Source organism: Pogona vitticeps, chromosome 4 (assembly GCF_051106095.1).
Source record: "Pogona vitticeps strain Pit_001003342236 chromosome 4, PviZW2.1, whole genome shotgun sequence".
Lineage (NCBI taxonomy): Eukaryota > Metazoa > Chordata > Lepidosauria > Squamata > Agamidae > Pogona > Pogona vitticeps.
In genome coordinates, this window is record NC_135786.1 from 35,105,355 (window position 1) to 35,121,269 (window position 15,915).

The following is a 15,915-nucleotide window of genomic DNA, read 5'->3' on the forward strand; positions in this document are numbered from 1 at the left end:
GGGAAGTGGGACATCACAACATACCACTCCTGCGTAATGCACCAACTCAAAATGGGCTTCATATTTGCGCTTCTTATCTGGTCTGGGCTTTTGGAAATTGGGTGATTTTCCAATGTGGTTGTCATACAGCTTGGCCTTGAATGACATATCAGAGGCTTTGGGGAACATACACTCTTCCTCCAGGATAGAAAGAATTCCCAAGGGCTGCAAGGAAAAGATATTTACTGGTCAACAGACAGGAATAAATCCAAGTTGGTCTTAATTCTGTCTTTTATGAATGTAAGCAGATAAATGGGGCTCTCCAGTTTTTTTTAAACTGCACTTCCAATTAGTGCCAAAAGGCAATTCTTCAGCACAAGAGAGTGATCCATAAACCTTTCTATGAAATAGAAAAGTCACCACAACTAGAAACTACTCCTCAAAATTCATGGGACATGAGGGTCCTACCACAAGGCAGAGTCGTTTAACCAATGCAGGGAGGCAGCAGAGAAAGCCTCTAGCCATTCCTCTCAGTCTCCCTGGCCTTCTCTTCACTTGAAGATTGAACTATAGGCCATACATCCCCCACAAGCTAGTTTGCTGTCCTTAGGTGTTATTGCCAGTGTTTTTTTTTTGGGGGGGGGGAATTAGCCAGTATGGCATTTGACCTCTGTTTATTTTTGGTGGTGGTGGGGTGTTGGAGAGAGACTGTCTTGTTCTTCATCTCAGGCAAAACAAAGTCTTTGACCAGTCCTGCATTGCATATCATTCAGATGAATGCAGGCCTACTCTGCCCTGAGATAAATGTTTGGCTTCTCCATTTTATGGGTGATTTTAATCCAAAGTAGTTTTAGAAGAGGTAGCTGTGCTAGTCTGTGCTACCATATCAGGCAAAAGCAAAATTAAAAATAAAGAAGACAAAAACATTGTGGCACCTTAAAGACTGACCACTATATTTTAATGTGAGCTTTCGTGGAAAAGACTGAGGAGTAGATTTGCCCACGAAAGCTCACATTGAAATATAACAGTATTTAAGGTGCCACAATGTTTTTTGCCTTCTTCGTTTTTTGGATTGTTTTTGCTTGATATTTACTCAAAGAGGATTATTTTTACCTGACAATTTTGTCATACAGGTGTCGAACGGGAAACTGACATTATGATGAAACTTCGTTTTCAGTTTGAAATATTTTTGTTATGCCTCATTCAGCCCTTTAAAGTTGTTCTGTTTACAGTAGAATATGCTATACTCTGGAGCATCAGAACATAATTTTAGAACATCATTTCTTTAGTACAACACTCTTTACAAATAATTCTACAGCTTTGGGAATAGAAATGATCAGGAAGACAACAGTGAGAAATTTATAGAGATTTAAATGAGCAAGTAATCACCAGTAGGAGCTAAATATTTCAGACAGCCACCGAGAATGGGCAGCCCTCCAAATGCTGGACTGCATCATACTTTGCTACGCTGCTGGTGTAGCAAAGGGGACTGTAGTCCAATAGCATCTAGAGTACTACACATTGCCCCTCCTGTTGTAAAGTGCCAATCCATTACCAGAACACTCTCTTTGAAAGGGCATTGCACTTCATATTCATGTCTTCAGAGTAACCATCAGTGAAACTGTTTTAAGCAAAGGAGAACAGACAAACTCAGAAAGAACAGGGTTAGCTTTCAGCGAGAAATATATGAAAACTGGCAAGTGTGGTTACTGTAGGAAAAAAAATTGTTTGCTCTGAAGGAAAGGGTTAGCCATTCTGACTACTCAATATTGGTCATCTGGCAGAGTAGGTTGAAGCAAGTGGATACATGGAATAGTTACATTAATATATTCCTCCCTTATTTCTTTTATGGAAACATCCATATGTAAAAGTGTATTTATTCTCCCATCATACTAAACAAGCATTGAAGACTTGGCTCTTCTGCCAGGCTTTCCCTGAGCATTAAGTTTTTGATATCTCGGCTTCCCTTCTATCATCCTTTTTGCCATCCTTTCATCATCCTTTTTATCATCTTCATTGTCATCTGTATTAATTTATCCTACTAGTTATTGTATCTGTTGAATGTTTGTATTATTTTATCGTGTTTTGATATTGTGTTGTTTGTCTTGTTGTTGGCCGCCCAGAGTGGCCCAGTTGCCAGATGGTGCAGGGTGTAACTCCAATCAATCAATCAATCAATCAATCAATCAATCAATCAATCCATCCATCCATCCATCCACCCACCCACCCACCCACCCACCCACCCACCCACCCACACATACATACATACATACATACATACATACATACATACATACATACATACATACATACATACATACATACATACATTACCTTTTCAATCAGATCAATACAAGCCTGCAGATCCAGGCCAAAGTCAATGAAGACCCACTCAATCCCTTCTTTCTTGTACTCTTCTTGTTCCAGGACAAACATGTGGTGGTTGAAAAACTGTTGCAGCTTCTCATTGGTAAAGTTGATGCATAATTGTTCAAAACTGTTATACTGCAAAGAGAAGATGAAACGAAGACCTAAAGGTTTGAGAGTTCACCATTCACCACTACCAGAGGTATCGAAAGGACCCCATCAGTAGTTTCATCTATTGTCTATGATAGCTTTCCCAGTTATTCATCTGCTCTGCCCATTCTCGTGATATATCAAGCATGTTCCCAAGAATCTATAAGGATACTGCCACTTGTGCCACCACCAAAGGAGGAAGAAGCCCTTTCTTTGTGCTTAAATCCTGCTCTGTAATTTGATGAATGTGCCACCTGATGCATCTAAATCCTCTTCCCTCCCAGCCCTTTTTTTTTCTTTTGTGCTGTGCTGTGACTTTTACATTATAAGCCTGACTATGTCACTGACTATACTCATAAGATGTTGGGGCCTTTCTTATTTGTTGTAGGAGAGGTCTGAAAATTACTATATAATAAATAAAATAACATTCGTCCTCTTTTTTTGGTGGGATTTAGGTTATCTGCTTCTGGACCCAGCCTTATATTTGGAACATCAAATCTCAGCTGTGTCCAGAGCAGTGTTTAACCAACTGAGACTGATCACCCAATTGCATCCCTATCCAGATGGTTGGTCCCTGACGATGTTGGTGCATGAGCTGGTGATTTCCAGGATTGACTACCGTAACACTCTTTATGTGGGGCTACCCTTGAAGCTGACCCGCAGACTGCAGCAGATGCAGAATACAGAGGTCAGACTGATGTCAGGTGTGACCAAGTTTGATCATATCTCTCCAATTCTGGTTAGCCTGTATTAGCTTCTAACAGAGAATAACAGGGCTTAGGGCAGCTTTCTTGGTTTTTCAAAACACAACTGAGCAATAGATAAGGGTGTAGTAACTCCACCAGCAGCGGGTGGGAAAAAATAGATTAGGTATATACTAGCATATAAAGGGAAAATATGAACTGTTGCGACGAGATAGCTAAAATCTAAGCTTTCCGCCTTTGGTCCGATTGGCCAGAGGGATAGAGAGGAACAATTGTGTCGGGTATATAAGGTGTGTTTACTTGAAAAACTTTAGAGACCACACCCTGAGAGGTCGTGCTCTCCCATGCTGGCAAACATGAAATAAACGCTTGCTGTGTTCTTTCAAGTTGTATGCTTCTTTGGATGCATAACACTTCCTGTTCCCTTCCAGGCCAGGTTCAAGGTTTTAGTGCTAGTCTATAAAGCCTTTAACAGTTTGGAGACTGGTTATTTGTTTGAGTGTCTTTCCCTAAGAACATCAGCCCATATCACATTATAGAAGCATTATTGAATCCAGTTCTACAGCTTGACCAAGGCTAGATTTTTAGCTCAACATACCAGCTACATTTCTGCCTAACTACTGCAGACATATGAGGTCCAGATAATATATTACAGATTCCCTGTAAGGAAATCTCAGTAGGGAGTTGCTGAGAATATATATGAAAAAAAGTATGCTGCTTATCTGACTCATGTTTTGAGAGCTTTTCATACTTCCTAGAGTTCACAAATTAGTTTCCTTTATTATGGAATTGGTCTTCAGCATAAACACAGTCTTTCTTTATGCTTCCTGAGTCATGAAGGCCTACCTAAATCATCTCTCTGGAACACTAATGGATTTCTGCCTTCTAATCACAGGCTGTCTATGTTGTATAATTTTGCCCTGCATCAATCTACACAGGAGAGCTCCACTTAATCTTCCCTAAAAAAAGAAAAACATGCACACACACAAAATCAAAAACTGGATTACCAGTACAGTATATCAATCCATGTATTTCATTTTTAACAATATTTGTTATGGTTGTTTTCCTTATTACACAGTCCAAGAATCTCTCATACCTAGTTGTTACTGTAGAGCAGTTTTGAAACTCACCTCAAAAATCTCAAATCCAGCAATGTCCAGAACTCCTATAAAAAACTGTCTGGCTAGTCTAGTGTCCAAAGTTTTGTTAATACGAAAAACCAACCACTTGAACATCCGATCATAGGTGGCTTTGGCTAGAGCTCCCACTGCATAAACTACCTAGAGATGACAAAATAAGAACAGTTTGTAGAATAAACATTTGTTCTTTTCTGATTATTTTGGCCAAAATCCTCTTGTGTAGTTATGCCAGCATAATGCCCAAGTCAGTGTAGACATTACCTGCTGCATGCTGAGTTGTACAGGTAAGGGAAGCAGAGAGATCATTTCTTAAGGAGAATCAGTATATGAGACAATCTATTTCAACTGTAAGCTTCATTTACATGATAAAATAATGTCTGGCTATCTAATGTCACATTCCTGTAAACACCTCCTTGGGAATAAGCCCCTTCAATCTTAGTTAGACTTACGTCTGAGTAGAGTAGGCAGCAGCTTGACTGCTATCACAAATAACCATTTAAAAATAGACAAGTAAAACTACTCAATTTCCTGGGAATTGAATGGCTTTACTAACACAGGGAAAGAACGAACAAAGAAGCTAACTCAAGTCAATGAAGAGGCAATGGTACAGAATGGGAAGCAAAGGCAACTCTGCTTTTCATACAGTAGAAGAAACTGTGCAATAATTTGTAATAAATAATTACTTAATATATTTACCAAATGTACATAGATTAAGATATTAGTAATAAAATTTTATCCAAGCATATTTATTTATATTTTGCAATTTTATCCCATCTTTTCCATCATGCACAAGTGTTATCCCAAGTTCACAGGCAAGAGAGGATAGAGGAAGATGGGGAGTATAGGACCAATACATATCATCCCAGATGCTTACCTGATCGACAGTCTGACCTTTGGTCACATATTCATTTCCAACTTTCACCCTAGGGTGGAGCAGCCCCTTGATTAAATCACTTGAGCTGATCCCCATGAGGTACGAAGCTTTATCAGCACCTGTAGCGCAACAGTGAATAATAAAATAGATATATTTATGTACTGTCCTGGTGACAAATGCCTTTGGATGCTTTGCAAGAACAAAGTGAAAAATATAATGATAAAACTAAAATATTTATTATTCCTTAATTATATGTAAAAGCATTTTATCATTTCTTATTTATTTAATAATTTATATCACAATCTGTATTTATACATGTATTTTGCTATTTTATTAGTTACTTATTAATTAATGTGTTATGTCAATGAAAATTGAACATTTAAAGGCAGATGAACTGATATAATTACAATGGTAGCCATGCATACCAATACAGCAGATATTTTGGTTTCAGCAGGCAGCAAGAACAGCAAGATTTGTCAGACACCAAAATCCAAACAAATGTACTGGATTTACAATGTACAACCATTCATAGTCCAGAACTCACTGTGCCCACTGGCCCCAGAATTAGCTTCACAATTGAGGGGGCTCTCATAAAGTTGATGGGGCCATCAAGGGGGAACTGGGGAATAAGGTTACATTGCCTGAGGTAATTAAGTGGTTGGAAAGTATAACAAAAGAAAAAATAATCTCAAATGAAACTTTGCTCCTTTTTTTGTTATTTATGAGAGGGAATGAAAACGTTTGAATAAAGAACTAATTGCGAGTATATTAGGAGGAGCCTGTAATGAAATTGCCCAACACTGGGAGGACGCTCAGGACGTGTCCTTGCAAAGATTTCAAAGTAGAATATGGAGATTGGCTCTGATGGAAAAATTGGCATACCACATTCAACTCTATAGAGGTGAAATAAAACAAGATAAATTTACGGAAGTATGGTATCACTTGTTGGCCTCTGGTGCAGAAGATCAATTGGAAAATGGGCTGAAATGCTGGTTAGATTGAATAACTTCAGGGTTAAAACATATATAAATGTTTAAATATTATTAGTATCCTATAGATAAGAAAATTATTGGAAGTGTAACTGTTTTTAAAAGTAATTATTACTTTTTTTCTTTTTTGTTATGTGACCTGAGGACTGGAACTTATATAAAAATATTTTTTTTAAAATAACCTTTGGGGGGTTATTTTTGTAACACTGGTAGCTACCAGTAGTAAACTCCCCTCCCCTATAATTCCAACAAGGCCTATAAAATATAAAGCATTATGGAGGGAAATGGTCTTACCACAAAAATATAGCAGCCACCATATTCTCATGGGAACAGCCATTCCACAATGTTTCCTCCATTACGCTCCAGTACTCAGTTCCATATGTATTATGTGGAAGTAAATGTTGGCACCATTAAACAGCCACACCCCAGAGCCAGATCCACAATTTAAATCAACGTTCAGGCAGCAGCCACATTTTTATAGCAGGGTCATTCCCCTCCAAAGGCCTCATAAATTAATTAATTGTTTAATTGATTAATTGTTATAAATTTCTCTTAAACTTCTTATGTTTTTATGTTGTAAGACGCCTAGAGTGGTCGAAATGGCCAGATATGCGGGGTATAAATACAATAGATAGATAGATAGATAGATAGATAGATAGATAGATAGATAGATAGATAGATAGATAGATAGATAGATAGATAGATAGATAGATTGATTGATTGATTGATTGATTGATTGATTGATTGATTGATTGATTGATTGATTGATTGATTGATTGATTGATTGATTGATTGATTGATTGATTGATTGATTGATTGTATTGACCTGTGGCATTGTTGAAAAGTCAGATACAGCTAATAAGGCATTTCAAAAATGCAAAGTTTATTGAACATTTAAGCAATGCCTGGTGATGACACCACCATGCCTCACAGTACCATAAAGTTTTGTGGTGGGTTTCTTTTATTGTGTTTATTTTGTTTTACTGCAACATACTAATAATGCTGCCCACAGGAATCTACCAGGACTGTAAACCTCTCCTTACTTTCAGTGCCTTCCGCTTCTGCCTGCTCCTCACGTTGTTTCTGCTTGAACTTCATGTTGCCAAAGTGCATTATGGATCCAACTATTTTATAGCACCCATATTTCTCCTCAGGGCTGAAACCCAGGATGTCCATAGCATGCTGTAGAAGGAATCATACAAGATGTAATTATAAGACATAGCAATAATATCAGTCCACTAAGGAAAACAAAAACTAGGCATATACAGTACTTGCCCTGATCCAGTAAGGCTATTGTCCCATGATGGTGGCAAAATAATAGGCCAAATGGTAAAGCAATACCACCAGTGTAAAATGTATTTCAATGCCTATGTCTACAATAGTAATAAGTTGTACTACACAAATGTTCGATGACATGTGATAGCAGTCATAATCTTGATTTAGGACAAGTCTTAAAAACAACAACATATACAGTAAAATAGCACTAAAACAGCACAGTCTACACTATCAGTGTCAACTAAAGAAATAACGTGTGCCATGTAATAAGCACACAACTTCACCACCTTTTTTCCCTACACAGTAGTCTTGTGTCATTAATGTACAACCTACTGACTGTAGAAGTTACATGTTTGGACTAAAATCCCCATAATCCTGCATGCAGCATGGCCAGATATCCCATTTGCTGATAAATTCTAGAGCTGTAGTCCAGAAAACAGTTTCCAAGCTCCATGACAGACACAAGACCCATCACCATTTATCCTTACATTCATTCCCTTGGATCTGTAACACATGAACATATTAGTAGTGAGAAAATTACAAAAATAAAATGTAAGATACAGTCTAGCCACTTTTACTGATTTCAGCTGCAAAACATTTAGTACTTAATGGACCACCCCCCAAAAAAGAAATTGATATGAATGGGAGAATTATTTATGTGGTTAAATTTATGTGGCTAGGTGTCCATGCATAAAAAAGCAACCTTCCCACTCCTCCTGATTTCAAAGTAGGTGAATACATACATCTGTGCCCAAGAGTTCTTCTCCATCATCCAGGTTGTCCACAGTTGTTACCCCTTGTGAGCAGAAGTGATAGTCATAGGGGTTGGAAGATAGCAGAAGCATATCTGAGAAACAAGAGGTAACAGCTGAATTATTATGTGTTTATTTTATTTATTTAAAAGGAGAAAGAAAACCAGTGTAGTCCTCATATACGATCTGAAGGCAAGAGTGACTCCTACCTTTATTTGATACATGCTGTTAAGTCAGAACTGACTTATAGTAGCAACCCTAATAGGATTTTCAGTTGGCTGGATAGCCCAGTGGTTGATCCCACTGCAGAGCCAGATATTGGTAATTGAATTCTGCACCGTGCCTCCTGGGAGAAGAGCCAGCCTGGGTAATCATGGGCAAGTTGCACACTCCCAGGATGCCCCCAGAAGAAAAGAATGGGAAACCATTTCTGAGTATTCCCTACCTGGAAAAACCTGAAAAGGGTTGCCATCAGTCAGAAATGACTTGATGTCACATTATTATTATTTAAATGGTTTAAGTGCAAACAGCTAGCTGGGTAGCACAGTGAGATGGGTATCTAGCAGAGAACACTGAGAAGTTGGGAATTCAGTTAAAATTATTATCATCATTATTATAGAGTTTTCAGGGTAAGTGAGGAATTAAAGAAGTGGTTCCACCAATTGCACCTCCCAGAGAGTTTCCATGACAGAGCTGGGGAACTGAACCCAGGTCTCCTGAGTTCTAGTCTATTGCTCTATTCCCAAAGCACAGTCGTTGCCCACTACCTTTATTAGATCACTTAAAAATTACAATGATAAGCTAGCTTTTTGACCCACATGGTCTTCAGCAAGGCTAAGCACCAAGCTAGTTCACAGCTGTAAAATTTCTGTGGTTGAATAAAAGTATCACCCGCCCTTGACATCAAATTTTATTTACTAGGCACATTTTACACCCTGCCTTTCCTCCAGTGACTTCAAGGGAACATAGCTGACCTGTTCCCTCTATGCTTTCACTTCACGGTGACTCTATGAGGCAGGTCAGGTCTGCTATTTGTTTTCTCTCTTTTCCTGTTGCCTTCAACTTTTGCTAGCATTAGCTTTTCTGCAGAACTAAAATCAACTGGTTTTAAAACCAGCATGTGATGCACTAGACTGTAATCCCCAGAAGCGTACACCATAATTAAGTTGACAAGAAGACTTGGGTTTCTTTCAATAGGATGATGCAGGTACAGCTTTAGAAACTGTTAATAATGTGATTTTTTTTTAAAAAAATCACCAGATATACTTTACTCTTTTGCAGCTCTGCTACTGATAGATTTAAAGCCCTGTGCCCTCTCCTACAACTGCTTCTATGGGATTAAGTGAAATTTGGCTCTCTTAAGTATCTTTTTCTACTAGGACATTTGCTAACTGAATGCCAAAAGGAGAAGGCTGCTATTGAAATGAGAAAGATACAGCAGTGGATCACACTGGTTAATATTGTCCATTCATATACTCATTCTGCAGAGCAGTGATACAAATCTTCTGACTACTGACTCTTTTCTCCCCCAAACCAGGCATTCTCCAAATGTGGTAAATGTGGTTTGACACAACTCCCATCATCCCCACCCATTCCATACACATCTGGGATGATGGACGTTATGGTTAAGCACATCGGGAAAATGGTTTACACTGTTCTTAGACAAAATATTAGCTGATGCTATCAAATGATGCATTGGCACAAACATATTATGTATGTGTGGCAAAGAATCTAGTGGTCAAGATAACTGTGATGCTGTTGGGGGAAAATGCTATAGAATTCTAGGCTGCAAGAACAGAAGAATAGTGTCCAGATTGAGGGAACTAAGAATACCATTCTAATCTGACTCCGCCTTCCATCCTTCCGAGGTCAGTAAAATGACTAGTCAGCTTGCTGAGGGACAAAGTGTTCCTTGCATAATTATGTTGTAAATTACCCAGAGAGTGTTCTAGCACTATGCAGTTGTATAAAAATCAAAATAACAACAACCTCCAGCAATCAAAGCTCACCTGGAATCATGTAACTGGTTAAACAATTATATTTATTAGTTAGAATATGTCCAGAGGAGGATGATACAAAATGGTAAAGAGTCCAAAAACCAAGCCCTATGAGAAATAGTTGAGGGACTGGAATGTGTTTAGCTTGGAGAAATGGAGACTGAGAGATTATATGACAGTCAACTAATCTCTGATGGCATGCTGACACCTTCACAATCCAAGGAGGAAGACAGAAACACATCTGGGGTGTAGCTCCTAATAAAATTCCCACTATCGCCTTGACTGCCGGGCGAGCTTAAAGGTTTGAGCCTGAAAGGCTGCACTTCCTCTAATATGTGGCTATTGAAAAGGCATGTGCATCATAAGAGTCTGCTAGCTATCTTAGGAACACCCTTGGGCTGCTGACTGATTTAGAAGTGGTCAGCCTTGGCCTTATGACCACCAGATAAGATTACTGCTCCCTCTGCAAAGCTCTGCCTAATAAGGCATTGTTTGCTACCTAGCATGGCAAGCATAGCAGGCAGTAGCCCAGATCTTTTCCTGCCACACAACACTATGCTAAACATCTCTATCTGGTCAGGAAAGTGTTCCTTTCTATTTCCTGTTTCATAGCATGTGGTTCCATGCTACAAAAATGCCTTGAGTGTAGATCATAGTATGGATGAATGCAATCACAGTCTTCTCCTGACCGGATCCAAGAGGCATATGTTCACAAAAGATCTCTCTGGCTTTCTTTGTGGGCTGTTCTTATTAAGAGTGTCTTTATTTATGTGAGGTTTCGGAAAGATATACTGATGGATGGTATGAGTGGGAGAAAGAGAGAAAGTACATACGGGATCCAGTTCAAGCCAAGCGCAATTCCATCAAAATGTAGGTGTGGTGCAGACTTGAATGTGTATTCAAGCAAAAGTAATACTGTATAGTGCAGATTTTTTTTAAAAAAAAACTGAATTTGGACACACATTCTAATGTAGATCAGGATGATCAAAAATCTCCTTATTTCAGTTAGATCAATTCTAAACAACTTTAGATTAAAAAAATACATGTCCAACAAAATTAATTTCTGACTTGATTCTACTAAAAAAACTCAAGCACAAAGATGTAAAGGAAAGGCACTCAAGATTTAAACATTTTTTAGAATTTTTGGATGAATATAAAATACAGTAATATTTAAAACATCAATGTTACTTTCATATTTTATATATGTTCCATTTTAACTCTTAAAATAAGCATTTGGGAGCTACTTTTAAGAAGTCAGGCCTTAGCTCCTATGAGTAAATGAATTCTCAGTTTACCAAATTAAATATTTTGCATCTGCAGAAAACTAAAGCCTGAAATTCCAACAGTAATTATCACTTGAAGTATATGAGTGGGAATGTTGAGGAACTGAAACAAGTAGAACAGTTGCCTTGAGAAAGCAGAAAAATGGACAAGATAATTAGGTAAGGAAAACTCAGTAGTATCATCAGGGCAGGGCTATGAACAGAAAACCAGAATCCCATCCCTCTCCTCTGAACAAGCAGGACGACCCCCCAAACAGAGCAGGACTTGTTTACCATGTTTTGAAGTAAATAGTGTACTTTACAATCTAAAGAGGGCCATATAAAGTCCAGAGTTGGGTGCGGTACCACAAGGCTCAGTTCTGGGCCCAGTGCTCTTAAACATTTTCATTAATGATTTGAATGAGGGGTGCAGGGAATGCTTATCAAGTTTGCAGATGACTCAACATTGGGTGGAATTGCTAATACTCTGGAAGACAGAAATGAAATTTAAATTTAGATCTTGATAGGCGCAAGCACTGGGCTGAAAACAACAAAATTAAATTTAACAGTGATACCTGCAAAGTTCTACACCGAGGGGGGGAAAAAACCCAAATGCTTCTTGGTTTCTAAGGAGGCCAAGGCAAGTCTGCTCTTCAATAGTGGTGAAGACTCTACTATGAGTAGGACAGTAAGGATAGTGTGGCAAAGGTATATCATACAACCACACCCAGTTCCTTCAACAAAAATTGTATCTCACGTATCTTGAAAACCCTATTAGGATCATCATAAGTCTGATGTGATTTCATGGCACATAAGACACAAGTAGGAAGCACTTGCTTTGATAGCCAATACACAGTAATTATAGATGCAGGTGAAGACCTTGTTTATTCCAATGGTACCCAATGTGTTATGGTCAAGAGCATCCAGTTTATCTGCTAGTCTACTGACTAAATATTACATGAAAAGTTGGAACTTGCGATAAGGGCCAGTGTGGTGTTGTGGTTACAATGTCAGACTAGGTGTGTTGATCTCCACTTAGACATAAAGTTTACTAGGTGCCTTTGCACCAGTCACAATCTTTCAGTTTATTACCTATCCGGGTTATTCCAATGATAAACTGGATAAGGACAGAGAGAATCACATATGCTAACTCAAGTTCCCTGGAAAAAAGGTGGAAATCTACTTGCAATAAACATAAAATATATACATATCAGGAATATGGTTCACTGTAATTTCACGGATAAGCATTGGCCTTTTGAAAACACAGAATTAGCACAGCTTAGAAATGTTGAGTTAGTCAAAATTTCTGAAGCGCTACACTGTACAGTTGCAGATTCTGTAGGCAACATTAATGGTAGTAGGGATTCCCTACATATCAGACTGAGAGTTCGACGAGATGCTTTCTTGAATGTATTGTGTTCAGCAATACGATCTTCTTTTTCATTAAGAACAAATCTGTTTTGGGTCCACTCTGGGCAAGCAGCTGAAAGTTAGACCTCCCCACCCAATGTATTTGATTGGGATGGAAGTTTTAACCTCCCTTCTCTGATAAGGGTCCTGAATGCTTACCTATGAGTAAAACAGATCTTACAACTGGATGTTATGCATTAAGCAGTATTTCGTTTGACCCTTAGGAAGGCAACTGTTTGAGAATCTCTGCCATGTGCTTTTCATGCTCACCAATCAATTTCAAGTTGTTTTACTGTCTTTTACCTTGGAGTTCTGGCTTCTTTCCAGAAAGGATTTGGTAGTAAATATGGTAGCTTCTCTCTCCTGGCTGCTGGAAAATCACTCTTGATTTTTCCAACAAGTCTGTAAACAAAAAAACAAGATATTTAGCTACTTTTGCTTAGCTGAAAAGGTTCAAATGAAAGGTAACATGCCTTTTTCCTATGACATCAGCCATCTACAAACATAAGAATAATCACATAGGATCAGGGTCCAGCATCCTGTTTCAAGCAGTGACCAGCCAGATGTCAATGGAAAACTTGCAACCAGGATATGTGTGCTGTAGCACTCTCCTGCTCATGTTTTCTAGTCTTTGGTATTGAAGTGTATAGTACTTTTTAAGAATGTGCAAGAAAGTTTTGAAACCCCCTCACTCATTCTTCCTCCTTCTGTCCATTTTGGCAGTTGGATTTTTGTCCAGTTGAGGATCCCGGCCCCACCCCACCCCGTGTAGATGTTTGTTGGCAGCAACATGGACCACAGCTGCAACTTTCATCGACTAAAATTCTGTCATATTATAATATGAATTGTTGCTAAAGGGACCAAAAGCCTATTCTTGGCCAAGTCTTGCCACAGAATTACTGCTAAACCTTTTCAAACAAATGTTTCATAATGTATGCATGGCAAAACTCCTCAGAAACACTTTCAACTGCTATTTCATAAACAATGGCTAGCAAACCACTGAAACTTCTGTAGCTGGGTCTCATTTTCCTTTTAAAGATTCTGCTCTGTTGAAAGAATTGTGAAACTATATTAAATTAACTATGCTATTTCCCCCCTGGAGATATACATATGGTACACCTCTCATCAATCTATAGGACTGAGCTTCTGAAATTTTCATTTCACTTAACTCATTCTACTGTATTTGTTTCTTGTTTTACAGCATATAATTATGTGTATGCCATTGGTTTTCCATTAAATTTTGCTTGTTATAATATATACTTTTTATAATATATACCAACTTAGAATGTTTTAATGAAACAACAGTAGCTATGTTTCACCTTTGCAGAATGATGTAAAATGGATGCCACCCAGTGCTCCCTAGTACTAGACATTCACAGATTTTTAAATGTCTGTGTTAAAAGCATTAGTCTCAAGGAAGGGAGACAGCGAAGGACTGAAATCTGTCAAGACTATGATGAGAAAAGAAATACACTGCAAGAGAATTTTGGATGTTCTCAGGTCCCTCCATCTGTACATGTGCCTCTGAACACAAAGATAATGTATGGCCATAAATATTGGCCATGGATTGCTTAATCCTCCATACATTTGTCTAAACTCTTTTTAAAACCATCCAGGCCAACAGCCATCATTACTCACAGATGTCAATATCAGCAGAAGCCAGCTTCCCCGATGGGCCAAAATGAATACGGATGAACTTGCCCTAAGACAGAATATAAAGGAAAGTGGCTCATAAAAAGAACAAATGAATAAAGGCAGTTTTACTATGACATTCTAGCTCTGATACCAGATTAAACCATTCCTCTATCTAGCCCAATAGTACTGTTTACTCTGATGAGCAACAGTTTTTCATAGTCTCAAGTAGAGTACCCTCATATCTCCCAGTGATGCCAGGAATTGAATCTCTACTTTCAATTGGCAAACCATGTCCTTCTTCCTCTCAATTCTCTTAAGGGTTGGTTGCATTATTTTCTTTTTACTGCATTGATTGCCATGTGGGGGGGACATGGTTCAAGTCATTTTGTACCTGGATGGGGGAGATGGCCCATCTGTGACCACTCCAATCCGTATAAATGCAGCATTGAAAGAGAGATAGGAAGTATTGCTTTTCTATGTTAATTGAAATTAATGTATGCATCTACCCAGGTTCCAGCCTGGGAAGGTTCCACCTTTTAAGGTGGACAAGTTGTCTGCAGGCCTCATTAGTTTTCCATCCATTACTGCAGCCTCTCAAAGTTCCCTGAGGAACTCCTGCTTCTGCTAATTTTGTTATCAATATTCAGCTGAATAACAGCAAAAATACCATATTTTTGCTTCAGAATTGCTGTTTGTTTCCTTTAAGCAAAGCATCAGTGCCTTATCTACACACTGATTCATACTTCCTGAAGCAAGGCATTCTATTCACTTTGTTTAAAAGGAGTGTAAAGAAACTGAGGAGATAAGAGGAACATGGAACAAGAAATCCATCTAGAATCTTTGAGATTTCTTTGTGACTGTTTGAGAAAGCAGGCTGAGAAGGCAGGGGTCAGTATTGACCAAGAACAAAGAGGGAACTGACACCTTCAATTGATCTCCTATTAAAGAAGACATCAAAGCAGTACCAAGTATCTAGTATCTCTTGTCAGATGAGACTCCAAAAGCCAGTCTGCTTCCTTCCCTGGGATCATGCAAATTGAGGAAGGATTACTGCTGTGCAACGGAGAGGGGAGAAAGTGCTTTTGTTTTGGTACACATTAAACTAGATTATGTTGATTAAGACAGGTCTGAAATGGGTTATTTAATGTATAAAAAGCATTCCGAAATGTGGTTAGAGATCTCAGTCTCACTCCAAAGGGGAAGATTTGTACATCTGTTGTCCACATTGCCAGAAAGGATGCATTCTATACATGCCTAAGTACTATGCTATATGTACACTAATGTGTGAGCATTAAGGTAGATAGGTTTGATTTTGTTATTTTCTCTTGAATTGCCTTAGACTGTCTCTATATTTTGCTCAAGTATTTTTAAAAAACGTTCTG

The 15,915-nt window shown here is 38.4% G+C and overlaps 1 protein-coding gene across 5 annotated transcripts in view; it reads right to left on the reverse strand.

The window, feature by feature from the left end:
• The window catches only part of MYH7B (myosin heavy chain 7B), a 62,668-nt gene that overhangs the window by 24,375 nt on the left and 22,378 nt on the right, over nt 1-15,915 (reverse strand). For all 5 annotated transcript variants that reach the window (XR_013545065.1, XM_078393255.1, XM_078393256.1 and 2 more), the window contains 8 exons: nt 14,537-14,600; nt 13,202-13,300; nt 8,221-8,324; nt 7,246-7,384; nt 5,214-5,332; nt 4,331-4,480; nt 2,314-2,484; nt 25-204 (listed from right to left, as the gene is read on the reverse strand). Coding sequence is in view for 4 of the 5 variants with exons in the window: in XM_078393255.1 (XP_078249381.1) it covers nt 25-204; nt 2,314-2,484; nt 4,331-4,480; nt 5,214-5,332; nt 7,246-7,384; nt 8,221-8,324; nt 13,202-13,300; nt 14,537-14,600 (1,026 nt within the window). In the remaining variant the exon portion in view is untranslated. The remainder of the gene's footprint in view (nt 1-24; nt 205-2,313; nt 2,485-4,330; nt 4,481-5,213; nt 5,333-7,245; nt 7,385-8,220; nt 8,325-13,201; nt 13,301-14,536; nt 14,601-15,915) is intronic.